At 40.4% G+C, this 27,506-nt stretch overlaps 2 protein-coding genes across 3 annotated transcripts; one reads left to right on the top strand and one right to left on the bottom strand.

Annotated features, from left to right (window-relative positions):
- The first annotated feature begins 1,801 nt into the window (after window positions 1-1,801).
- Window positions 1,802-18,099, top strand: krt222 (keratin 222). 2 transcript variants are annotated; one of them, XM_026360190.1, is made up of 10 exons: window positions 1,802-2,404; window positions 2,653-2,856; window positions 5,524-5,606; window positions 6,485-6,638; window positions 8,506-8,781; window positions 11,873-11,998; window positions 12,121-12,341; window positions 14,155-14,378; window positions 14,451-14,553; window positions 15,973-18,099. In XM_026360190.1, the coding sequence occupies exons 2-10, from the start codon at window positions 2,659-2,661 to the stop codon at window positions 16,184-16,186; spliced, it is 1,599 nt and encodes a 532-aa protein (XP_026215975.1). In that variant the 5' UTR covers window positions 1,802-2,404; window positions 2,653-2,658; the 3' UTR covers window positions 16,187-18,099. The 2 variants fall into 2 exon arrangements, with proteins under 2 accessions (XP_026215975.1, XP_026215974.1); XM_026360189.1 differs by lacking the exon at window positions 1,802-2,404 and adding an exon at window positions 2,454-2,525.
- Window positions 18,100-18,252: 153 nt separating this feature from the next.
- On the bottom strand, window positions 18,253-26,996 carry LOC113161261 (tensin-4). The gene is made up of 13 exons (XM_026358749.1): window positions 26,871-26,996; window positions 25,440-25,717; window positions 23,187-23,514; window positions 22,646-22,977; window positions 22,462-22,557; window positions 22,142-22,273; window positions 20,984-21,076; window positions 20,299-20,376; window positions 20,144-20,206; window positions 19,585-19,756; window positions 19,376-19,444; window positions 19,249-19,278; window positions 18,253-19,062 (listed from the first exon to the last, which is right to left on the bottom strand). The coding sequence occupies exons 2-13, from the start codon at window positions 25,690-25,692 to the stop codon at window positions 18,915-18,917; spliced, it is 1,794 nt and encodes a 597-aa protein (XP_026214534.1). The 5' UTR covers window positions 25,693-25,717; window positions 26,871-26,996; the 3' UTR covers window positions 18,253-18,914.
- Window positions 26,997-27,506: the final 510 nt, after the last annotated feature.

Genomic DNA, 27,506 nt, shown 5'->3' with positions numbered 1-27,506 from the left:
GTTCCAGACACGGATAATAGAGCTTTCCACAACGCCCTGCCGGGTGTTGTTTTTGATTTGATTTTAACTACTGACATTTATAAACTCATCATTGACAAACCTTTTGCCAAGAGGAGGCATCCTTGCTGAAGGTCACTCTTACTCAGTGAAGAGGTGGATGAAAACCACAACTCTATGCCACATGATAAAGACAGTTGGTAAGCTAAACAAAATTTAACAAAGCAAGCAAATATAGTAACAAAAACATGGTAGTACATATGAAAACAAACAAAAAACTAAGATCAAATACAGACAAACTGTCCTTCCATAGTCCCCTAAATTACCCAAAATGGTGTATTATCTTAATAAGTAACTTAGGTCTTTAATCAATCATGGACGTCCCAGAGAGTGCACAAGTCAACACTCTGTTAATTGCTCAATTTAAATCCTGTACCACTCCCTTTGAAACAGGATAACATGGTTAGATTTTATGATCACTTGCTGGTCCACTGAAAACACAGCCACCAACAGCATGTCCATGACTCCACTGTATCTAATCCAAAGCCGTCCCTTAAAATATGAGAACGTGACATAAATGGTGTTTAATCCTTGACACTTTAATAACTATACATGTTTATTTACCTATTATTTTACATGAGGGACTTGCCACACCAGTCTTTCCACTAAACTCTCTCCTGCCTCCACTCCTTACTAGGAAGAAATACCCAGAATGCAGTTGGTAGTGTCTTGACAGAATAACCATATCTTAGTGCTGCATGTCACCACAACCTTTAATGGCATGTCGGCTTCTGGCAGGACACTTCTGGACCTTTTACATAATATACAGTAAACAAAACAACGTTACATTCATCAAATGAATTAAAAGTACCCGATCTGGAAAATTATATTAAATTTACAACCAGGCTACAGAAATGTAAAAGTAGTTGGCTTGTTAGAAAGAGTGAGAGAGGTAAATGAAATAAAAAGGAATAAAATCATTTTACAATAAAATGCACTACTTGAAGTCTACACATTTTATTATATAGGGTACTTTATTATTACTTGATCTGGCCCAGAAGGCTAAGGTTAGCACCCTTTTTTTAATTCTATTAAGGCCCGGTCACATCAGAATTCAAAAGACTATGAATCCAAATTCATTGTAACAATTTCAACTTAAGGGGCACTTTATCATTTCTGACCAATAATAGTTGCACAGTTCAGTTATATTGAAATCTCTTTTGTCAGAGGGCAAATTAACAAATGAGTCAGATACATCCTGATTCAACTGCATGGATTTACTGTGATGTTAGAAACGGATCTAGCTAGTTTGCTCACTGACCAATAAACTTTGTACTGACAGTTCACAAGGTTAATAACTTGGAATGCTATCATACAGACTAGAGATGGCATGTGCTCAGGTGGTTGGCATGTTAGCAGTTAGTGTCAGCTGATTCACTACCAACCCTTGTGAGCTTATTGCATCATCAAACAGAAGAATATTTTATTGTATAGTACTATTCTCTGCTGAATGATTAATGGTTAATTAGTTGGAAATGTGGAAGTTCACATTCATAAATATCACACTGCAGATGGATGTCTGTAACGATACCATGAGATGTATCAGCTATCTAAAAGATATCCATTAAAATATATGGAAATTCCGGCAGCACTAAAATGATAATGTGTCTCTGCTGAAGTCACCAGTTACAGCATATCTGTAGACATATTGAAGCCACATTAGAACATTTAAAAGAAGAAACCTTTGCCCCAGTCAGACACTGAGATATTCTCTAAAACCAGCCAAGACTGTTGTTGAGCAAGGGGTAACTCTGCACAAAGTGTGTAACACACAGCAGTGTAATTGGACACAGACTTCACAGTAATTACAGTATATGTAGCCTCTTATCAAGGCACCGCTCACACACACACACACACACACACACACACACACACACAGGTCCTGTTACTGTGTCTCCCTGAACATTCCCTCCACAGCGTGTGTTGCTGCTGTTTGAAAGCAGCTCGGTAATCCTGGATCAGAGAGTACAAAGGGCCCCAGAGTGCTGGTGATGCAAGCACTGCGTCCAGCGCTTACCCCACTGCTCTCCCCTCTCTCTCTAATGCTGCCTGGGGTGTGAGGTGGGAAAGGGAGAACCATCCCTGTTGTGGCTGACCCTGAAGACTAAAGACTGACGCACAAGCGGTGATACGGGCAGGCTAACGGTTGCCTGTCTGGTCCGTCACAGGGGCCTGCTGCTGATGACAGTGGAAAGGAGAAGTGGGAAGTGTTGACCATCTCACTCTGGAGGAATGCAGCTGAGCTGTTGGGAGTGGTGGACTGGCTCAGTGTGACCAGGCGAACAGACTGAGGGACTTTTGCTGCATTATTACTGTGCTTAATTCGTGGAAGGCCACATTGCCTCAGGTGAGTATTGTTGGGTAAACATTTACCTAGTAAACGCCTCTGGCAGTGTTCTCAGACTGGGTGGCAGCTTGCCGTAAAAGTTGTAACTATATCACTCTGTATGCATTGCGCAGCGATCACAGTAAGTCTGTCAGTCGCAAACTAGATGAATGTTTTGGACGGCATGGGCACTGTGTTGTGTCATTTGACTGTATGGAAATATCAGCAGCTTTATTTGTCTGTAAATGTTTGAGTGTGCACTCTCTTAGGTCTGCATGGACTTGCTGCAAGATTCAAGTCAAACCATGTGGAGCCTGAACACCCGTTTGAAAGGTTTCCTGGAGCAGGTGAATAGGTTGCAGGAGGCCAACCGGCGGCTGGAAGCACAGATAGCTGACTGGGGTGTCAGGAGCACCACGCGCTGCAGGGACTGGTCGCAACAGGAACAGACTGTGAAGGAGCTCCGTGCCCAGGTCAGATCAAAATGATCCTTTATCATAAAATAGATCAAAAAGGATTTAAAATTGCACATCTCTTTGTCCGACAAAGGCATAAAGCTAAAGTAGATAATGATTTTACTAAGGTTATGTTTCATTACAACTGCTTAAGGCCATCTTGGCTGGCAGAGAACAGGGACAGGTGTGTATAATCAAACAACGACTGCAGCAAAGACAGAGACAAAGCAAAATACTACTGCTGATGACAGGTACGTGCATAGAACAGCCCAAATACATGTTTATATAAGGCCAGAGAAGGTGACTTAGTAACTGTAGCTCTAATCAGTAAAAACACTCTGTAACAACAAATTCTTTACACTGATAAAATTACTGTTGGAACAAGTAGGACTGCCAGTGTGTGGTTACACATGGGTTTGAGTCTACAGTCTAGATACTCTTTTTCATGTCTTTTTTTTCCAGCTGGTTAGTTGAATCAGCCACCCCTTGTTGATATAAAAACAACAAGATATTTCCTTCTTAACTCTGTAATTCATAAGCAATGTACACACATATATACTAAATTCAACATCTGTAAAAGATGATAATATTATATAATAATAGAAATGTTAGGAAATCTTCCATGTTATCTTTGGCATTCCTTCAGTCTGGGTGTGTCCTGTTCTGAAAGTGGTGCTCTCACCAGAAAACAAGGGGAAATGAAGACGTGTTACACATTTTTACGTGGACAAAACCTTTTTGTGCTTCGGATTGATCATTTCACATGTTAAGTTCAAACAAATCTCTAAAAGATTGTAAAATTTGTTTTTGGTATTTTTTGAGAAGCAGGCTTTGATGTATATAAACAAACATTATGTATGTACGGAATACAGTTAACACTGATTGACTGTTTGAGCTCAGAGGTAAAGCAAGGTGAGGAGAGGAGTGACAAACATTATGCTGATTTTTTTTTAAACAGAGGTAAAGTGGTGACTTTCAGTTTTAGTTTCCCCACACAATTCAAAAATCACACTGACTGAAATAACCAATTCTTTGTTTGTGCTATAAAAAAATTTGGAACGCTTCCAGTTTCTGTGGACCAGATTGCACATGGACAGTGATGCATGGCAAGCGTAGTTATTGTCGTAGCCTGAGAATTTAAGAATTGTGTACTTTTCATACATTGTTGAGAAATACTGTTATAACTAGCTCAGCTTCTAACAGTGCACGATCTTAATTTAATACATATGTGGCTTGTGCAAAAGACTGTGAATTCACCACATGTACGCCTGTAAACAAAGACAGTTCTTTTGGCAATCAAACATTCTGAGTCATATTTAGTCATAGTGATTTTACTGAAGGAAAATAATGAATAACATTGAATACATTTGTTCAAGTGTGCAGCTAACGTGTTAGGAAAAAGGGCTTACTTTACTTTACTGACGACTTATAATAATTACAGAGGAATTATATTAATTTTGCTGTTTGGTTTTAGTCTGAACTTAAACTAGCTCTCCACTTCTCAGGATGATTAAAATTAACCTCATTCACCAGGAATGCTTCTCATGGTTCTAGTTTGGGGAGATGTATGAATAATATTAAACTTCCTTCTGCCTTTCCTCCACTACATGAATATTTCTCACTGATTCTAGCTGAAAATTCTTCCTGCTGATGTCCCAGGAAAAGACACAGGGATATTTATTAAATCTGTGCGTGTGCTTAACTGTACTAAGGTGCTGCACTCAGTTTGCAGTCTCCCAGGGAGGCGTTGGTTCAAATCCCACTTCTGACATAAGCCTTTCTTTGGACAACTGTGAATCAGTTTTCCTCCATCCTGCAGGGTCGGTGGTTCAATTCCTACTTCAATCTAGCTCCCTGTCGAAGTGGCCTCAGGCCTACGTACGTGGTAGCTGTTAGTTAAAATCCAAATTAAAACAAACAATTAAAACCACAGGAAGCCAAGGTGTAGCAGAGGTGTAAATAAAAAAGTTAATGATTACTGTATCTGGGGAGCTGGCTGCGATGAGAGAGACACACAGACGGTCACAGTACTGTGCATGTACTTACAGTGCATACTGTCCGAATTAAAGGAATACACAGGGAAAGGGGACATTTACAGGGCATACACAGGTTTTTAGATTTGGGACATGATTTAAAAACGAGGCAGCATCACTCTGTGTAAAACAGCTCTCATTTCTCCAGAATGATCTGTCCTTGTGTCGTCAGCCTTTGTTGTATGCATGTACACGTTTACATTTCACAGTTCTCTTTGATAGATCCAGCTAGGGAAAGACACTTGCTCTAATTCCCTACCCTTAACACTGTAGGTGTTAAGGTTTCCAGTTACTTTCAGACAAAGCAAGTGAACTGTCCTCTTGTGGAATATTTTCAGCATATTATGTAGAATATGTGTCGTAACATTTCATGCATTAATATGCGGGAGGTGGGTTGCTGGTGCCAGAGACTTGGTGGTGGTCAGGGGGAGTGTCGTGGTCCACCTTCTCTTCTTGTCACATTTTTTGGCCTTAGTTTCAGAACTGATTATAAAACAACAACAACAAAACCTTTTTCTTTATTTATTACTTTGGTCAATTTCACCCAAATGCCACAGTCCACCTGGTCAACTTAAGAAAAAGTAAGTTGTATAATGGCACATTTGTTGATCTAACCTCCTGGTATTGAGTTGTATTTTTGTGTGTTTGTCAGGTTGGTAAACTACTAATGGAGAATGCCCAGCTGGCATTACAGTCTGACAGCATGAAGTCCAGAGCTGCTGCCATCCAGGCCAGGTCAGCTGTATTTGGCTGTAGTTTTCCTGAAAGCTCTAATGCTCCACTCATCAGTCAGTAAGCTCTAATCCTTATTGATCAGCTATCAACAGGCATGAGATCACATGCAATAAGCATATGCATTTGTCCAGCGTATGCCCAGAGTGATCAGTTTTAACAGGACATTAAACAGGACATAAAGACATAACATCTCAAAATACTGCTGCAGAGCTGTAGGATAACCATCAAAGACTTCCTGTTTTCATCCTGCTACAATACTTTTCCTGCCCCCGTCCTCTGAATCAGACCAGTTCCCACTCCTGCGAGCCAACCTGCATAGCTTTGTGCCACGTCTGCACTTTCACTTATGTATTGATGCAGAGTGACACCGAGCTCTCCACCTCCCTCAACACGCATGCACATACAGTACACAAACACACACACACAAATGCGCACACACACACACACACACACTACACCTCAGCTGTCAGCCATTAACCCCTGAGGGACAGCAGGGAAATACTGAAGCCTCAAATAAATTCTCCTGTTCTTTTTATGGCTCCACCTGATGTGTCTTCTGACTGACTGAGTGTGTCTTTGAGACTCTGGACTGGGTTTATGATACACTTAGGATGATTAAGGATTACTCTGTGTTTATGTGTAACTTTTATTTTTAAAATAAAGCCTCATGGTCACACAGTAGCTGTTTGGTGTATACTCATTAGCTACTTCAGAATATGTTTTCAGTTGAGTGAAATTGTGCATTTGGGAGTGTCTGACTTTGAATAGGTGTAATTTTTCTCCCTATTTTCATATGAGGTTTGTGTGTGCTGTATTTTGTGGCCAATCAATCACAATAAGTAGGACTCAATAAATAACCCTGGCTGTGTGCATTGCAGGTGTGAGATAGAAGAACGTAACACCAGGAGCCTGGAGCAGCAGGTGACTCTGCTCAGGGAGTCAAAAAGGAAAGCAGATCAGAACAGCATGTCGCTGCAGGCAGATTTTCACCGCTCCATGACAGAGCTGCAAGAGATGCACGAGGAGTTTGAGGTCACTATATATACTGCAAATCGTTGCTATGATGTTTTTCTCTGTTTTCACATTTCTCTCCCAACTTGTGTGTCTACATATTTTGCTGTACCTGCGTAAGCGGCTGGATAGACCTCATTACGCTTACCGTACCTTGTACCTCACGTGTAAGTGGATAAAAAACTAAATGTAAATGCACCTTTTTCACAGTGCAACTTATTTTAAAGTATGTTTCAAGTGGTTCCTTCCAATTCAACACAAAATGCAACTTTTAATGGCTACTGCAGTGTCAACATTTTTCAACCCCCTGAATAGAATCCCTCTAATGAGCACACATTTGCAAATCATGCAAGCGACACCTGTTCACAAGTTCAAGCTTAAAGGAACTTTGGCTACACAGTGGCTAAAGGAAGGTATCAAGACTACAGCCAGATTTCAGAGGAGGCATTGCCAACCATTAACTGACAGTTAAAGACCTGCAGCAAGACTTGGTGGCAACAGGCACTAAGAATTAGGGGATCCTGAAGAACAAAAACAGCCAATAGAACACGTTTCCTATAGTGTAGCTTGGTGGTGGCTTGGTGATGATCTGGGGTGGCTTTGCTTCTCTGGCACTAGAAACCTTCATTCAGGTATCAGGAGATTCTGGGAGAAAACATTATATCTGTGAAAAAGCTGAAGCTCGGTCATCATTGGACAATGACCCCAAGCAAACATCAAAGTCCCCCAGGGCTTGGTTTCAGAAGATTTCCTGGAAGACCCTAGAGTGGCCGTCACAGTAACCAGACTTGAACATCATGGAAAATCTGATGGGGGGTGCTGCAACTGCCTTCGATAAAAAGAAGAAGGCGATTGCAGAACGCAAATCCCAAAATTTGTTGTTTAATTTAATAAACGCAAACAACTGAAAGTTTGTACATTTTGCACCTAATTTGCAAAGATGGTTGAATAACTTGAAGTGAAGCTATACAATATGTCCATAAGCTGTTAAAATCAATAAAACATTGAAGACAGAGGAGGTCAGTAATTATAAATAACTTCTTAGAACCTCCCAAATGTAAAAGGTTGCGTAACATATTTTGTTCTTAGCTCATTTACTGTGTACTGTGACAAACATGCGCGTACACACTAACCAACAGGGAGTCATTTATCCCATTGCCCCCAGCATGCCCAACCCTCATGCCACCCCTTGGCGCCCCATGTAAATTTTTCTAGATCCATCACTGTCAGACACATGGTTTTAATGTAGGAACCTAGATAAAACAATAACACTGTGTGTCACACACTGTGTAATAGCTCTATGTTCACTCACTATTATTATGACAGTTAAATTGAGCGTAACCTTTTGTTCTTTTGCTTCCAACCCTGACACACCGTTCTCACACATGGCTGTGCACAGGCATGTGTGAGAGTTATGTTATACAGCATCTTCTGATTCTTCACTGTCACACACACACACAAACACACTCCACCCCCTCCTCTCTTCTTCTCTTCCTGCTTTGTTTTCTTCTGTTGTCTTGTGATGACTAATACCCTCCTCCCTTTTTTCTGGGGATTCTTTTGCACACAGACACACAGACACACTCACATGTATGTGTACACCTTTCTTTTTTCTCTTGCCTCTGCATTGCGTGCTCTCGCTCCCCGCACACTGCCACACACACACACACACACACACACATACACACACATAAACAGATGTACTTCTCTTCTTCCCCTTTGCATTTGCTTGTTCATTCACAAACTATCTTTGTTCCTGTTTAATTTCTTTGTCTGATGTTTCTTCCTTTCTTTCTATCCTTCACTCCCTTCTCTCTGTATTTCTCTCTCGCCCCTCTCTCTCTCCTGCTCCCTCCCCCTCCTGCTCCCTCTGGTTGGCTGTTTGCAGGCAGTCCGGGCTCTGCAGCTGCAGCGGGTCGGCTCCTGCGATGCTCTGTTAGTGACGGCCACAGCAGCAGGAGTAGAGGAGGAGGATGGCACAGGGATGGAGCTCACCCAGCTCCTCGACCGAATCAGAGCTCAGTGCGAGCAGAGTAGACTCCCCAGCCCAGGTGAGAGGCATCTCGGCCTGGGTACCAGCTCAAATCCACTCCCTAGTTTGGCCGGGCCTAGCCGCTCGGGAGCAGGAGCAGCATCAAGAACACACAGAGGAGCTCTCAGTGAGGTATGCATCCACTGCTACACCTTCTCTTATCTTGTTTTTTGCCTGTCTCATGTTGTTCTGGCCCCCTGCCAGCCAGACACACCCTCAAGACCAACGCCAGGCTGTCCCATATGTAGACTGCTGTTTGTCTTTGACTGGAGTGAAATGATTAGTTGGGAGTTTGTTGACTGTGTGAAAGGCTGTTGGCTTAGTACCCACTATGCTTGTCCCTCCTTTCTCTCTATGTGTGTGTCTGTGTAGGCCTTATTGCAGCTTTGTGTATAAATTAGGTTGACTGCCTCCTCACTCTCTCCATTTAAACACTGCTACATTCAGTGCTACACACTATTAGACTGTATAATCAGTCACTACTTTTAAGAAAGATCCCCAATCTGCATTTAAATGATATTTGCTAAATGGCAACTTAAGCATTCTCATCTTTTTTTGCAGCTTCTCTATTCATTTTCTAATAATAGCATTTAGAAAAGAATTTCCTGTAATAGCTATTACAGGAAATGTATTTTTAAACGCAAAACAGTGCAGTCTGAGTACCTTTTATCCCAGTGTCCTGTGCTACAGCACAATGACTTTGGTCTGACAGCAACTATAAACTGTCTCCTCCATGGACTGCAGACTACCACAGAGCTAAATGAGAGCTATTTTTAAAAAATGTCATTGTTTACATCAAACCCACTCTGTCTGTTCCGCTTAAGTAATGGTTACACCGTGCTGCAGTCAAACACCTGCATCATAACTGTTATTATCAAGGGTGGTATCTGGGTTTAACTGTAAAATGCTGTCTTTCTAAGAAAGAGCGTCATACTGGACATTTCAACATGCAATCAGCTCAGTATTTGAGCTTCTTATAATATACAGCAGTATACTGGGAAAACCTGTGCCCCCTGAGGAGGGTTCTGTTTTTTACCCAATGAGTTGGCAAAGTAGCAGTTCACAGTGAAGCTGGTGCTGATGCAGCCATTAAATCTCCATGACATCACCATCATTAGAATGACATTAAAGCTGCCAGGTGGAGTTTTCTTGTTAACTGTTTTGTTTTCATTCAGTGTTTCTCCTTTGTTTCTTATCCCTGAGATCTGATAAATGTGTGTCCAGCGCACAGCAGCACTGGGTTTGCAATGCAAATCAAATTTAGTTCACTGTTCATATCCGTGTTTACTGTTTAGTGTTGTTGTACACTGAGTGTAGGTGAAAGTTACTTGTTGCCTGTTGACTGCCACTCAGTGGAACAGAATGCTGTGAAGTTATTGTGCATGTGCATCCTGAAACATGCGTGCAATATAAACAAAACATGGGCGCACATTACGAAACTTCACTCCACAGCACTACCAGTGGTCAAAAGCTCCACACAGTACCTTTAAATTGCTCAGTTAAAATATTTATAGTTAGCTGCGGAGAGTAACTAGGTATACTTACACAAGTAGAGGTACTTATACCTGAAAATGAATATGTCCATTAAATGCCACTTTAAATTTCTGCTACTTCCACACTGCACAGTACCTTTAGGAGAGAAACTTTTTGTACAACGCACATACAGTACATATGTGACAGCTGTACTTACTTGTTACTTTGCAGCTTATGTTTTTACAAAAAGTTAAAAGCATCAAATAAAATAATATTGTTATAACTTGACACTATATAAGTACCATAGTTGAAATGAACTCCAACTCGTCTGTAGTAAGTATAAAATAACAAAATGTACAGTATGTCAGTGAAGATTCCCAGTCGTACAGGTGAAGGTATTTGGGAGCTGAGTCACGGCAACTGGACTTCTTCTTTCTTCTAGAAATGTTTCACTACTCTTCCAGGTAGCTTGAGGATAGTTGGTTAGAAAACACAAATGTATCCTCCAGGTTGATTTTACTTCAACTGGCCTGATTAGTCTCGTTAGGTTAAACAATGGAAGGTGAGGGTGTGAAAAGATGGAATTGTCACACCTCTGCCAACTCCTCCTTCCTCTTAATGTGGGTCATTAGGTGTGGCCAACCTGGTGCATGTGTCAATCGGGCCTGATCTTTTTGAACAGGTTGTGTCTAAGGCCTCCACCTCTGTTGAGTGAGGGGGTTTTATTTGCACATGCAAAGCTTCCTCACACCGCTCTCAAACCTCTTGTCTTCTCTGTCCAATACGTGAACATTAATGTCCTCAAGTGAGTGTCCTTTGTCCCTTAACTGAAGGTACACAGCTGATTCATGTCCTGAGGTGTTACTCCTCCTGTGCTGTGCCATCCTCTTGTGTAGCAGCTGTTTAGTTCCTCTAAAGTACAGCACAGAGCATTCTTTACTGCATTGGACCACGCACACTATATTGCTCATGTGTTTTGGAGTCTGTTTTTTTGGGAGGATGAAGATGAAGTGGACCAGTATGTGGCATTTTCCAGAAATCATTTTTCGTAGCTTTTTGGAAGCCCCAGCCATGTCGGGAATACCAGGTTTATACCTTGGACCAGGGACTCCGGCTGTTCCGCTGTCCTTTTTCTGGAACAGGATGCCTGTTTTCCTTTTCTTTTGGCATTTGTGGATGTGGGGATGTTTTGTGCTCTATGGTCCTGAAGTCCTAGTGGATGATGTGAAAATGTACAGTAAGCAGACACCTCATTCTATATGTTGAACTAGAATCACTGGAGTAACAAATCAAACGTTTAATCTTCATAACTTCATCCTGTTGTTAAAGTTAGAACTGTGCTGAGGCAGTGTCACTGCTTCACTGCATTTGAAGAGAGAGAGACAGACACCTAACGCCTAACAGCTGTGCAGTGTGTACACACAGCTAGTACAGCTGTGTGTACACGCAGGCCTGGGTGTCTGCTCAGCTGTCAATTTGCCCAAAGTGAAATGCACACCACCGACAGCACCACCTGTGGCAGCTTCAGTGTGTAAAGTATATTTCTCATAAAAACCTGTCTTGTTTATCTGGCAAAGGTATCAGTTACAGGAATCAACTATAACAAATTAACATGTTTGGCACTATTTTGTTATTATAATTACTTATAATTTTTTTTAAATAGTTGTTTCATTCAGCTCACAGGGTGGCAGTGATAAGGGTTTTTGTACCTGTTGTCACCTGATGTCCAACCCCGTCTTACCTCACACAGGAGGAGGCAGCGTGGGCGCAGGTGAGCCTCGGCGGCGCTGCCCTGAGAGAGGCACGGGCTGAGTTAACGGAGGCCAGGAAGCAGTGGCATTCCCTGCAGGTGGAGATTGAGACCCTACATGCTTTGGTAAGGAAATATAATCAACTATAAATTGTACATACTTGATTTTCCTGTTGGAGTTATTTAAAAACATAAAGAGGACCGGTCGAGTAATGATCCTGATTTACTCCTTGTTTACTGGTGTTCAGGAGAAAGGCCTGGAGAGCTCCCTGCAGAACACCCAGCGGCTGTACTCCAGCCAGCTGCTCGACCTTTCTCAGGTGATCGCTGGGCTGGAGAGCGAGTTGGAGCAGGTGAGGAGCGGGCTGGTCACCCAGCGCAAGCGCCACAGCGAGCTCCTCAACACCAAGATGAGGCTGGAGCGAGAGATCGCCACTTACCGACGACTGCTGGAGCGTGAGGAGGGCAGGTGAGAAAAAGAGAAAGGAATGGAAACATGAGAGAAACCGGGAAGCAACCTTTCAGTTGGAACGTTGTGGTTTCAGCGTCAACTGAACAGGGAAATGTATTTTTAATTAAAAATTTTTTTTCCAAGAAAAACAGAGTAGAAATACAAGCTGGCATTTACAAAGCATACTTTATACAAACACACACACCCACACACACACTTTGATGACTTATGAGTAATACAGAACCTCCTCACCACAAAAAAAAAAAAATTAATTCTTTTGATATAGCTGTCAAATAGATAATTTAATACATCAGCGTTTCACACAGATTATGATTATTTTATCTGTATCAGCAAAGTGTGATGCACTGTGCGTTCTCACTGTGGCTGACTACAGCCAGCATTAAACTTTTCCCACAGATACCGTTCACCACAACATTAACACCACCTGGTGGTTGTAATGTTGCTGATCAACTAGCTCAGCTATTAAATGAAGTGAAGGTAGCAAACATCCAACCACCGATTTATAACCTAGGCTTGATCTATAATCAGAGCAGTACCGCCAAGATGACACAACTGGGACAGTCGACTTCTTTTTGTCTGGTTTCTTTAATTATACAGCCTTCCCCTCGGCATTAAGTTGCACGTCACTATTTCTGCACAGCCTTTAGTTATCCTTACAGAAATTTTTGACAGAAATGAGTAGATAAATTTATCACACCCTTCTCAATTTAACACACTTGTTGCATCAACAATATCATTATTTTATAGTGCTCAAAATGTTTTTCGACTCTTAAGTAGGGATTACACGCAGATTAATACACGCCTGATTATTATCATTCACTTAGAATTTAGTTGTTTTCAGAATATGACGTTAAATAATGCTCATGGCACATAAAGGCACAGGAGGTTGCATCTGCTTTGTATGTTCATACATAAGGTGACAGAGTGGGTAGGCTTGTAAACGTAACAAAAGGTCACCCATAAAACCACAGACATTTCTGAGTTGGGTGCAGATTAACCAAATAAAATCCACGAATATATACTGAAAAGTCAGTGCACTGTTCTTTTAAATCATCATCCAGAGGCCTTGCTGTGCAAAAGGAGTCACTGTGTGTTTGTGGTACGCAGTAATTCTCATTTGAAAAGAACTACTTTAATGTGGTGGATGTGGGTTCTTCAGACTAGATATAGAAAGCATTGTAGAGATCAACTTTCACTGGAAGGTGGACATTCTTGCTTATGAAGATCCTCCCCACAGGTTTCTAAAGTCCTGTTTGATCTGGATTTGTTTGGTTGTAGTTTCTTCAGATCATACTACTCAAATATTTGTCATCACTATTGCCACAGGATTACAGCCAATAGTGGAGGCAGACGTTGTGGCAGGAAGTTCAGACATACCACTTTTATTAGGGTGGTGTTGACAGCTACACATTCAGCAAGAATGCACTGGGGGCCTTTAAGGGTTCGGACCAGGAAAGCACATTTATAAGCAGTTAGCAGTTGGCTGTTAACTTAACATAAAGATGGAAAACGGCAAGAAAGCATACGCATATACAGTTAGGTCCATAAATAATGAGATGAAGATGAGTTTTGGGGAATGAATGAATGGATGCCAAATGAAACACTCAAGATATGAGCAAATACTTAAGTGTGGCATTTAGAATTACAGCCATTATCATACACACACCTCCATACATAATGGAACAAATGGCTGACAAGCTGTTGCATGACCAGGGGTCCTGTTCTCTCCTTCTTCACTGACTGATCAAGCAGATTAGCTATGAAATAATGGCATGGCCAGATCCCTCTATAAACTGCCCTGTGTCTGCAGGTACATGGGCCGTAACGGGAACCTGATGAGCACACTGCGACCCTGGAGGTCTTCTAAGGTGGAGCCGAAAGAGAATGGGCTGGAGAACGGTTTCAGTGACACTGCTGTTACTCCAGACGAACCCAAGTCTGAGCCTCTGCCTGAAATACCGTCACTCCTGCCAGCAGAGGACGGGCTAAAGAAAAGCATTCTCCAAAGACAGCAAAGCCTTGTGATTCTCACAGGTACAGTAAGATACACACATACTCATACAGTCATATCTTCTATGTTTTCTTGTCATTAATGTCTCCTCACAGAGCCAGAGTTAGATAAAGACCTGCCGATCTCCACTGTGAAGACTCAGGAGATTCTTCAGGGCAATGTGGTACGCGAGAGTGCAGAGGGTCACGGCACTATTGAGTAAGTATTGATCCTATTGCTCCCTCTTGGCCTTTAGTCAGCACCTACTGTATGGTTCAATCTGAATACAGACAAGTTCTAGCAGCAATTGGCATCAGCATCACTTAGAGTGTGCTGACTTCCATTACACTGATAAATGCCTTTTTAACTACTAAACAACAGTTTCTTGTTTACTTGTTTCTAGAGGCTTATCAAATCTTAGTTACACATCTCTGGCTTTCATTCATTAGCTTTTTATTTACTCATTAGTTAGTAAGGACACAGTCATCCATGTCTTCCCCACCCCAGCGATGTCTGGACCAGCAGACAAGACACGATGCACTAACTCTCAACTGAGGGTGATGCATAAGAGATTGAGTTGGTTAAACAGGTTCCCATGAGTAATTCATCATTGCGCTGCATGGGAATTTTCCTCCTTTAATGGCTTGCGTTTGATGTGGAGATACACGCCTGGTGTGGACTCTTCAGGGTGTGGCACCTGTTATTTTTGGACGAGACAGGGGTGGAATTCTTTGTTCATGCTTCAGGTGTTACCAGCCACGTATACAGAGCCACACACAAACACACACAAATGCTTGCATAATGTCCAGAGAGAGCTACACACATGCACAGTCACTGTGCTTAACGTCACTGGTGATGACAAACACACAGGAAAATATCACTTGAATGCAATTCACCTCTGGTTTTACTCTCACTTCTCTCATCAACTTTATTTACGTTATTTTCATTTTAATTTTAAAAAGTTAAATTGATACTTTCGATATATTTTCATAGTTTGACAGTTGTTCGTTTTAGAGGGGCTGAAATGACAGATGGGGGTGGGGGTCGGGGAGGGGGTCTACAGCTGAAAACACAGTGTTGCTACAGAGTTGCTTTCTTGGGCTTTAATACAGAATGAAATTCAAAATGTGAAGACACTTGTAAATCTTTGTCACCTATAGAGCCACGGTCTTTGTTTTTCTGTTCCATAATTTGGAATTTTGTTATGGTGAGATTGATTGCAAGATCACATGAGCTATGTTGTATATTTTCACCAATTATATGCAAGTTCTGACATATATTTTGCATTCAAGGCCATATTTAAAGCGCCTAAAGTGCTTGGATTTAAGTAGGGAATCTTGTTCCCTACTCCCTTGCTGCCCCCTGGTGTCTCTGGCGGTCAGCTAAAAAGACTGTCTCACCTAGGTGTACTGTATAATAAATAAATAAATAAATAACTAAAACATGTTGTTACCTACAGACAGTGGAACAAAAACAGCAGTCGGTAAAGGTGGAGCTGATTTTAACCTCCTTAATTTACCACCTCTGGAAGCGTACAACAAGTTATTTCGTAATAATAATTGCATACTGTCATACTGCAAGTGACTTTGTTATGCATCATCACATTCATTTACTGTGATTTCAAACCTTGCTTGTCAGAACGGAGAAGATTGACAAGGTGATTAAACAGTGGGAGGGCTCCTTCTTCAGAGGGAATCCCAAACTGCGCAAGAAGTCTGTGTCGCTACGCTTTGACCTGCACATGGCTGCAGCAGACGAAGGGTGTGCCCAGACTAAACAGGACAGCCTCCCTGACGTGGAGGTGTGTCTCATCATGAAGAGATCTCGCAGCATCCCAAGTATCACACAGTAAAAGAGTCAGCGCTGGTTTGCAGCTGTTTGTGGTAACACAGGTGGTGTTAGAGCAACAGCGTCAGTGTCACTGACATCTGGAACATTGCCATCCTTTGCCATTGTGCTTAATATGAATTTCAAATTACTTTAACTGAACTTTGCATCATGACTGATGTTTGAAAATGAGATTTCAGATATTGACTTTTGCAGGATAAGCATCACCCATAAGGCTTTTGTGCTGATGTAATGGGGTCATTTTTATAGTGTCAGGAATCCACTTTAAATATATCAGATGTACATTCATTATATTACAAAGGATTTAATGTAATATATAATAATATTTCTCTGTCATCACTCTAGATGAAGAAAAAACATGACTCTACTGTAATTATTTCAGTATGAGGTCACTGGACTAAAGAGATTATATTAACAATATAAATGCTTAAATTCAGCTTTTGATTGCAATTAACACTTGATACACAGTGCCACGTATAAATGGTGATAAATGGACATGTGGAGTGCTACAACCTGCTGTGAATTATTCAAGGGTGGACTTATAAAGTAGAGTTTCTGTAAGGGACTGTGCGCAAATTATTATGGGTAGAGTGGTGCAGCACACCTCCACACTGTCTCACAAAGGCTGTAACAGATGGTAATTCAATATGTTTTGGTCTCTTGGAACTAGTATAATTAGATCTTTATCAGATACTTTGATAGCTACACATCCAGATACCTGTTAGGCCTAGGTATCTATGACAGTTTACTTATCTAGATACCCAATAAAGGTTCAAGAGCTTGAAAAAGTTGAGAATTTATATATAATTATATATATTATAACCTAAGCGAGACAGCGTGTGGAAGTCTTTTCACATTTTTTTGCCTGTCAGTGTTTCCCTCTTATTCACCCGTCCCACTTTCAGATGGAAAAACTTTGTTTATTTGTCACTATACCAAAAGCAGCTCACACATTCACTTTATTCTACATTTTATTTGAAAGTAAAAGTACAAAATGTGAAAATTTCTAATCTCTATGTGCCATATAAAGTGATAATGTGAGCTCATGGTTCAATAATAAAATATGTAAATATTCCTTATAAGATTCTATGAACAGGACACATACTTGTTTATTTTTGGAACATTTTGTGTGATTTAGTGGCTATGTGACAAGTATTATTTAAAGTATTACCTATTAACATTTTCAGGTTTGTAGACTACACTATCTCAACAGTTACTTGTAGTTATTAATGACAAAGTCAGTTGAATTGTTATGGTAGTGGATAGGACATTTCACTTTTTTTTTAGCTGAAGGAGCTATCCAGGGAAAATATGAATAACGCTTCCCCACCTTAATAATTTTAGCACAGTCCCTAAATGCTTGCACTGCAGATACATAAGCACTGAGATATCTACTCTGAGTCTTTTGTCACTGCATTTTACTCTCTATACAGAGAAAAAAAAATCTTGCACCTAAAATTGTTAATATAGCAGCATTTTATGATGCAGTGTCCCAAACAAAACTCCACTTCTCACTGTGACCTTAACAGCAGCGAGGCTCTTAACGCTCACCATGTGTCTCAGGGACTTTAGATTCCCTGTCTTAAACAGAAGAGGGCAGTATTTGTATACAGTTAATACTGCAGTGTGTCTCTTCAGTGCTCAGCTAGAGTTGTGTAACATATCCCTGGTTGAGCATTAGGAGTTTTATGCTTACGTTAGACATAAAATAGATATTAAGTAAAAAAAAAAATGGACCATTGTGCATTGCATTTGGGTGCCTCAGAATATGTTAAGAATATTTCAAGATGTTATCTATGCAGTTCTGTGCTTAATTTGCTTTGCTTCATGAAGCACACTCTTCATTTTGGGACCTCTGTAACTTAAAAAAAGTATGCTTTTATCTAACAATATGTCATTTAAAATAAAAAGAGTTTATGCGCAGGTTGTTGTGTTTCCTGTCTACTGTTTATTATCACTATCTTAGTGTGATTTCCTTGAAGACACAATCAACCTCAGCGCCTTCCCTTATTTTTTCTCATAGACTTTGATGGTGAAGAAGCCACACTGTTTTGTCCTACTTTCAAACTCTTTTGAAACTCTCTTAAACACTTGTAAGCATGCACAGGTTCACCACATTGACAAGATTATATTTAATTGTAACAATTTGAAAAAAAACAATTCAAGTGCACAAACTTACAGAGAACACGTTTACAGTGCAGCATAATGAATACATTCAAATACACAGCTATAATTTACCCATTGTTTCTGTTTGAAATGAAAGGACAAGTGTTTTAGCTGCTTTACTTTGAGTCTTTAAACACAACCTTCAAATTCAGATATATCTGAGAGCAGATTTTAATCATTTTACATTAAGACATAAGACAAAATGCTGTACTATGTCAGAACCTATATGCAAGGTGCTGGTTTGTAACATTTTTTTTGTTGAAATCATTTTCTGAGCAGCTTTATCCTAAACAAAATATTCATATATTCGTGTAGTCTCCTTTTACAGTCATACTGTATGTTTGTGGCTGCCTTGTTGTGTCCTTGACAGCTATGAATTTAATCAACTGACAATGACACCAGGCATAGACCACTTCTAATGCAGATTTTAATGGTGCTGTGATCACACGAGGAGGTTTAGCAGTAGTAGAAGTCATGTACACAATGACAAGTAGGTGCAATAGTACGCAACAGTTTAGTTACACAGTGTGAAAAGAACCCTACAGCCCCAAGCTGTTTGAATGATCTCACTCCCTGTGTGTCTGCGGCCTGGCTATGGCTGCCTTGATAACCTCAACGACTTTGTTACACGGCTGTACGGGGTCGTATTCTGCAAAGATGTGGCACACGTTCTCTGAACCAGCTTCTGCACCTTTTGCCACGAAGCCAAACATCCTGTTGGTACCAAACAACAGTGGATTAGATTGAATTTATACAAAAAGAAGAGGTGCTGTTGTGTTTTGTTATGTTTTGTTTTTATAGTAAGAAAGACCTTAATTTGAGGGATGGGTTTATCATGGATTCTCACATATTAGTTTACAGTAGCTATACAGAAAACATCATTGATGCTCATTACTGTACCTTGCACCAAAACTGGAGCCTTTCACCCACCTGTGAGAGTCGAAAAGTTAAGATTAGTTTAAGGTTAAAAAATGGGACCTGCTCTCATATTCTTTAAATGAATTGTTTTCATTTAATGCACACTCACAGTCGACTGTCTGGATCTTCACCACAGTAGTTAAGCAGGTGAGCAGGATAGTGACGTCTGAAGAAAAGCCTGTGAAGAAATGGCTATGGCGGTTAGAACTGACCAGTCTTCACTAAACCCTGCACACAAGCACAAACCACATACCTCCACCATGATAGTAACGTAAACAAAATCTCAGCAGCACGTTGACAGGATGTGTCTTTTCTTACTTCCTGTTGATATCTGTCAATGTCACGCCCTTCAGAGACGCCTTCAGGTTGACTATGGTTGGTGTGAAGGACCCTGGGACATTGCTGAGTGTTGAGGACACCACCTTCTGCACCGCACGAGGGCCTGTCAGCATCTCGGTGGAGACGGCATTCAGGTAGATGAAGTTGGAAGCTGCAGCACGGGAAAGACAAACATCATGACAGTTTGATGAGAAATGAGGTTGAAAGCACATACACATGGCATTATGTAATGTGTGAGGTAGCAAGATATAACTTCACTGTTTTTCATTCAGAGCTCTTTGGAAACATCTTAGAGGAGACCTAAAGATGTAAGCTAGCATCCCACATCAATTAGCTAATCTCAGTTAGCAAGTTGTTTGGGTTGTTTTGGTTTCTATTTAAGTCTTTGTGCCATCAGCATGGTTGCTGATTGCTTTAGGTTTTCTGTGTCTTGGTTTCTTTTTATTCAGGTGACAGTTTTCCAGCTTTACATTACATTTACATCTGTGAGGGATTGTAAATGTACTGCATCACCAAAGAGGGATAACTGGTATGTTACCTGTTTTACTCTTGTCTTCTGATGCTGGCCTGTCACTGGTCCTCTCTTCTGCTGTGCCAAGATCTGTAAAGTCAAACAGAAGATCGGGGTTTTTATTTTTGTACCAAACCAACAGAAACCCCTGTATCTGGCAGTATACCAGTATAATTACTTACCTTGAGAGTGAAGCCGCAATGTGCAGGGTAAAGCGTATGCAGAAATAGTGTGCTGGTAGACCAGGGCAGAGAGACTACCTGCAAACACAAAATCATAGTGTTGGCAAAGCACATGACTGACAAAAAACCAAAATGACATTATTGAAGTTTTTAAAAGTAGTAAATGTTTTTATGATTACTATTGCAGTAAGTGCAAGTAGAGTAAGTGTTTTCATCTACCATAAATAATGGCAGGTGAAACTGAAGTGACAGACTGAGTATATCTGGTTCCGCCTACTTTTTTCCTTGTGGGGATTTCCAGTTCTACTTATCTCACTAATAAAATTAAACACAGTCTTAGGGTATAAGTCTATTATTAATGGAAGCAGGTGCACACAGTGCACACAGGCATCCCCATCTCCGCACCCATAGGCTCTGATAATAAGTGGGAAGACCCACAATAAACCTTGATAATGTCTCTGTGGGTGTGAGAACACACCCTGTGGACTCAAGCCTCTGAATAAAGAACAATTCCACCCACTGCTGCTCTGAGGCCAGACATAGCTGACTCACTCCTGGTGTGGCAGACAGCAGACAGACCAGAGGATGTTCAGTCATATTGAGGAATATGAAATCAGCTTGAGGGAGAATTGATTGCTTGTAGATGTGCAACAAAGTAGATACTGTTGACCTTTGCAGAACTTACCGAAGTAAGGTTCCTGAGAAGAGCCTTTGATGCGTACACCCTTAGCCGATGATTCAATAAGGAAGTGTCTGACAAGATCCGAACCGCTCTCTCCTGTTATGATGAAAGGACAAATGCCAAATATTAATACCTAAAAGTCCCCGTGACAGTTCATATCACAGGGTTCACATCACCCACGACTGATCTAATTTGTTTTGACTACTTTTTTTGATCTATAAATACATTTTAACCACATGGCACTCACACATTTGAGCTTACGAGGCGGTCCACAACAACAGAAAAGAACATGATCACACAGCGAATCAGAAACTACAGAGCAACAAAAGTGTTATAAAACAATATCCTTTAACTTGTTATAATACAGAATATGTCCTAGCTGCCAAGCGTTACCTGTGGTTCTCAACAACATTATCAGACAACCGAAATAAATTAGGATTCCTTAGCTCTTTTTTTAGCTGACTTCTGTATACATGTTATAGTTCTGGTGTAAATTTGAACAGAACTTCTAAGCTTTGATATATTTCAGGTGCATTTCTTCCATTGTCTCTTATTAAACTTTAATAACTGTTTGTAGATTACAAAATCGTTCATGAAAGCAACACAGTAGCGTAAATAGAAAATACTGTAGTTACTGTAGTTATCTCTCGACTAAAGAAAATTGCTCCTGTTAGGCTTGTTAATAATTCAGTAGATGAAAATTGCAACACACAGCATGCATTCTCCACACACATCCACAAAAGTTGTTAGTGCCCACATCTTTCATATCGTCCATTCCTAAAAGAAAGAAAAAGAAAAACACAAATCGACTAATGACATAAGTCTCAAAATTGCTTCGTGAGAAAGACATGCCATAAACAGCTGGGTTTCTTTTGAGTTTACACAACGTAAACTGCGGATGGAAAAAGCAACAGCACTGTCTACTGCCTCACCACAGATAGCGGTCAGACATGCCCATACACATCAGCACCATTGCGCAATTCATTCTCTGAGCCTTTCTCTGATACTGACAAGTGACAACAGCAGCACTGTGCTGCACCGTGCTGTGCGTTTCCACTGTTAGTCTGTGAACATGGAAGTAAATCTTCTTTCCATATTAGATAAAACACTATACAACATATAATTCAAAATAATAGGCTACACAGACCAATAAAAGATTACCTGGGTAGGCTGTAGCAGTGAAAGTGGTGGGTGATTGGTCCACCTTCATGGCCAGACCAAAACTGCCTCTGTAGGAGGTGCTGTCTCGCACCACAAAGCTTCCTGCTTCCTTGTCCTTTACCAGAAATTCCGCTAAATAAATGATCACAGAAAATGCTTAGAGACAGTGGCAAATGTCTGTTGATTACTGTATAAGAACTACAAAAGAATCCTACATACATCCCTTTGTCTGAGAAAAACTAGATAATACAAAATGAATTAACTCCAGAGTTCGAGTAAACCAACTGTGTCATCAATCAATTTTATTTTGAGAGTTTCACCTTCTGCTCTGCTCATATGTGGACGGAACCAAAACTTTGAAGTGTCCATGACGAATTTCATTGAGGGCTGGCTGCCATGAAAACGGGCTTGGAAACCTGAGCAACCACACAGTGGGGTCAAATTGTGTTTAAATTGTGGTAGATAATGCCAGAAAATTTGATGACTGTGAAGCCTGTGACTCACTGTGAGGAGAAGTTGGTTTTGAGTTGGACACAGGTACGGTCTGTATCAAGTCGTTCCAGTCTGGTCCTGGGGAGTGGAACAGCAGGTCTGGCTGTGGTGCACCGTTAACCAGCAGTACGGGAATGTCGGTTAAAGAACCAGAGAGTAAAGCAGGACTGCTCTGTGTGCATTTGTGAAGTTCCTGCAGATGTCCTCGCTTTGTCAGTGAAGGTTTCTCTGGGCTGTGCCGGTTATCAAATGGCCTTGTTCTGAAGCCATCGCTAAAGGAGCCACATGTGCTAGTTAGGATGGACTCTGGAGAGTCAGCATCCTCACTGGCCAGGGAAAGGTTGCTATGGAGGGAGGAAAAGAAAATGTTGCACATATGCTGTACATATTCAAAACCTAGTCCAACAGTGTCTCCTGGAAATTACAATTCCTACGCAACTATACTGCAACAGCAGTTACATTTTTATAATGACTATAATCATATAATAATTATGTTGTGATGCAGCGTATTTTTTTGATTGACTGTGATGCATATTGTAAACAAATGTTTTACCTGCCGAGCATGTAACTGGTGTCTGAGCCTGATGATGTGGAGAGGAGAGAGGCAGCACTGTTTCTGTTGGAATGTGACAAGCGCAGTGATCCTTGGGAAAAGTCATGCTTTGGCAACTGATTTCGACGAGGTGCACTTCCACATGGCAGAGGGGGCAGCGAGGACGTAGGAGAGCTGGAGAATACCAGCATACCACGAGGACTGCAGCTGTCTGTAGGGATGGGTATACTGGGTGACGTAGACGGGACCGCAGTGGGCGAGGTTCTGACAGAACACCCTCGAGGGACCATCACAAAGTGGGAGACATCTTCCTCTGAGCACAAATTATCTAAAGAAGGACAGTTTCAAAACATGTGAAGCTGATAAACATTCTGTGATTTGGTTTGATACATATTCTGTGATACGTTTTCTACTAACAGGGTTGCTTCTCTGTGTAGACTCGTAGTTGCAGAAACATTTTTTTCATGCAGGTAGCTGCTTGCACAACTCAGGCCATACCCTCTAGAGCGAATGCTTTGAATTGTGATTTTATGCTATTGCAATAACATCAAATGGCCCAGAGATGTCTCAACTTGTTCTTGCGAACTGTCTGCCTCACTGTCTTGATGGACACTGATTGTGTTTATGCCCCTAGGAAAACATCACAGTCTGTGGCTTCTGCAACCAAAGTTATTTACAGTGGCAAGAAAAAGTAAAAAGTAAAAACCTTTTGAAATTTTGTGGGGTTTTTTTGCATTAATTTGTCATGAAACATGATCTAATCTTCATCTAAGTCAAGAGCATTAACAAATATATGGTGCCTGAAGTAATAACACAAAAATAATCCATAAAAATCTCTCTCTAGTACTAGTGGAAATAGTATGTGAACCCTTTCAATTATTAACTGGTTGACCCCTCCTGGCAGCAATATCCTCAACCAGGCATTTCCTGTAGCTGTGGATCAAACCCGCATATTGTTCAGGAGGAATTTTAGCCCATTTTTTCCAGCTGAACTGCTTTAGCTCTGTCATATTCTTTGAACACCTCGTGTGTCGCTCTCTTCAAGTCGTTCCATAGCATCTCTATTGGGTTGAGGTCTGGGCTCTGACCTGATCACTCCAAAAAATTGAATTTGTTTTTCTGAAGCAATTCTGTTGTGTGTTTTGGGTCATTGTCAGCTGATGTACAGACATTCTCACATTATTTTAAAGAATTTTTTACCTAACTTTAGACTGCTAAAAGTCTTTGACATCACTTTGTAACCCTTTCTAGCTTTTTGTATATTAACAATTATTGACTGTAGATCCTGTGAAAACTCCTTTTGGTGAGGCATTGCTCACATAAACATATTCTTCTTGTGCAGAGCAAACTCAAAAAGTTAGAGAGAAGTAGCTGCAGTCCACAATTCAAACACATTTTCTTTGTGTTATTATTTTAGACACATTGTATTTGTTAATACTCTTGACTTAAATGAAGATCAGATCACATTTTATGACAAATGAATGCAGAAAACCATGAAATTCCAAAATGTTTACATACTTTTTCTTTCCATTGTAATAATGACTAATATTTATACAGAAAAAGTGTCTGACCTGTACTGTTGTGAGTATTGGAAGGGGAAGTGCAGAATTTTTTAACAACACCAAATCATCCAAACAACACTTGGGTTTTCTTTATTTCATCAGATATAAAATGTGACCATCTCTGATTAAATATTATCAGTATCTTTTTGTTTCTCAACAATGTTGCTGGATTTACCTCAAATGTTGTTGTTTTTTTCTCCAGAGCACTTGGCACACGGTTTGTTTCACAAACATACAGTCAAACATCTTTTCAAGAAAATGTGAACAACAGGAAATCCATTTCTATGCTTGTTGCTTGTTGACTTTTGTACGCACTTTCAGATCAGAGCAGATCTGTGAAGACTTCGCTGTACTACCTTGATGTGTGTGCTTCTCTATTTTGCTTCTAACCTAATGTGCAGGGTGTGGTACTAGTCTGGGCTGTAGTCCCAGTTCAAGTGGTGCAATTACCTCTGATAAAAAAAAGTAAAAATCTCAGAAAGGGTGAACACATTTCCAGTACAAAGCCCAAAGCCATGTGTACTATTAGTTTGATATGGTTTTACTGTGTGCTTTGTCACACCTCAGGTTGCAAGTTGGAACCAGTTGTTCATCGTACTTTCTTGATCTTGGTTACGTGTGTAAGTAAGAATCAGGTAGAATATAATCTGTGTAGAAAACAAAATAAGATTTGCATGCAGTCTTACTGTACCTGTTGGAGGACTGATACACAAAGGACTTTTGGGAACCTGGATGGGTTCAAATGTTGGATCCAGCTCCAGGATGAGCTGGTTGAGATTGTCTAGTGAAATGTTGAGATCGGGGTCATCAAGGTCACTGCTGGGCTTAGTGAAACTAGGATGTGGCCTGACAGTCTCTTGTGCGGTTTCCAAGCGAACAGTTTGACCCACTCTTAGAACATGATTGGGAATCATGTGGGACATGCCTTGGGCTGAAGGCATCATGTTCTGAGAGCTCAGCCTTCTGCAACTATCGAGGACAAGGATACAATGGAGAGCAGTCAGTTAACTTATCTTCACCAGAATAACAGCATCAATATTGTCCTCTTTGCTATAAGCTTCAGTTTTTTCCTCTGTGTAGTTTTTTCATTGCAGTCACTCATGATGTCTGGTATAAGTTGAGTTCTTTAGTGTAAATCTTTAAATATCAGTATACTGAAGATTTAGTGGATTTAAGCAATAAATAACTAAAACGTTGCCATGTTCTGTCTGTGTAAGTCAGTATGTGTACTGTGAGATTTTCCACGTTTCTCAATCCATGCATAAAACAACTCAGTAAAAAATGACACACGCTATAATGCAGTGCTGTAGCATGCATATCAGCATGAATAGCTGCCCAGGAAGGGTGTGTAACATGATGGATAATCAGCTCATACTGTGTTTCCCTCTTAGTGTTTAAGATGAGGAGTGGTTCTGAGTGAGTCACTAAGGTGACTGGTGGTTACCATGACTACACTAATGTTTTTCTTAAACAGCCAAAGCTTAAAAAAAAAAAAACATCTGCAGACAAAAATCTGTTTGTTATTTGAACAATTGCGATTATTCAGTTTAGAGTTTTTTTATACATATATATATCGAGAAAACACCCGGAACGTTTCAGAATATTCCCTTGGGTCAGTAACATAGTGTGCCATGAAGTACGATAGACACGTGCTGTGAACTTTACAAGATTCATAGAACTTTTTTCATCCCTGAGGGAAATAGTTTTGCTTTATTACAGCTACTCTCAGTTTAAAAGGAAAGCAAAAGGGGGTGCAATGGATAGTGATGAGTTTTTCGTCTTAGGAAATGAGTTGAGGTGAATTCTAATTACCTTTAACATACATACATATACACAGTAGCTTTTATGTACTACTACTACTAATAATAATATGACCTGTTGCAATAATTATAATAATACACAGATTTATTCTACCGAAATGATGAACTCTAATTTCGTTGTACAACTTACAATGACAAGTTATTCTTACGTAACCCTATATATTAATCAACAGGGAGCAACCCACAATCAACAGTGAACTACTATAAATATGTTTGTACAAAGCTTCTCATACATGGCCGATCATGCATGTTTTTACTCCTGCCTTGTATCTTCTAATATATATAAAGAACTGTCTTCTTACCTTATTTTCCTCTGATCAGGATTCTTCTGCTTATTCTGCTTTATTCTCAGAGTCGTTACTGTTTAACTGACATTTCCTGTCTTATGTTCTTACTTTTATTAATGAAATCCCAACCCTATTCCTCTTGAGCCTATCAGGAGCAAGGATCACTTTTCCTTTGCGCTCCAACTGATTGTGTCATCACTGGGGTGTAAAGTTTATAGCTGGAGGGCTGATGTTCTTCACAATATCCCGTAATCAGATGAGTACATTAAGCTGTGACTAAATTTGAAGTGTTAATCCTTTGCCTTCAATATCACTGGTGATTTTGTAGTTGTTTTAAAAGTGTCTGTTCTGAGTGATTTTGCCCTTCTGAAAGTCCAGTGTGAAAGAAAAAAAAAGTATTACAAATTATAAACTGAATTTATCTAATCAAATCATTTCTGTTGTGCACATAAACCACAGACACAATTGTCAACTTAACATATTACAATGATTCTGCAAATTAAATCGTAGCTTCTGATGAAGATGGTTGCCGGGGTTTGGGATCTGAGAACTGTGCAGTGGAATTGTGATTGTTGTTTCTTAGACAGTATGATGTATTAAATCAGGCAGCGTTTACTGACAAGATGTGTTACATGACTCATGGAATTCAAT

This window comes from Anabas testudineus, chromosome 1, assembly GCF_900324465.2.
Source record: "Anabas testudineus chromosome 1, fAnaTes1.2, whole genome shotgun sequence".
NCBI classification, from domain to species: domain Eukaryota; kingdom Metazoa; phylum Chordata; class Actinopteri; order Anabantiformes; family Anabantidae; genus Anabas; species Anabas testudineus.
This window is presented reverse-complemented; position numbering and strand designations above follow the sequence as displayed.

What these genes read in the sequence shown, in the direction of transcription:
- krt222 (XM_026360189.1), top strand. Translation starts at nt 2,505, where the DNA reads ATGCATTGCGCAGCGATCACA. An exon ending in TGAAGGAGCTCCGTGCCCAG is followed by an intron (nt 2,857 to 5,523) that starts GTCAGATCAAAA and finishes TGTGTTTGTCAG; the next exon opens with GTTGGTAAACTACTAATGGA. An exon ending in TTGAGACCCTACATGCTTTG is followed by an intron (nt 11,999 to 12,120) that starts GTAAGGAAATAT and finishes ACTGGTGTTCAG; the next exon opens with GAGAAAGGCCTGGAGAGCTC.
- LOC113161261 (XM_026358749.1), bottom strand. Translation starts at nt 25,692, where the DNA reads ATGATGCCTTCAGCCCAAGGCATGTCCCACATGATTCCCAATCATGTT. An exon ending in CACTGCTACAGCCTACCCAG is followed by an intron (nt 21,077 to 22,141) that starts GTAATCTTTTAT and finishes TCATCATAACAG; the next exon opens with GAGAGAGCGGTTCGGATCTT. An exon ending in TTCTCAGGAACCTTACTTCG is followed by an intron (nt 20,377 to 20,983) that starts GTAAGTTCTGCA and finishes TTGTGTTTGCAG; the next exon opens with GTAGTCTCTCTGCCCTGGTC.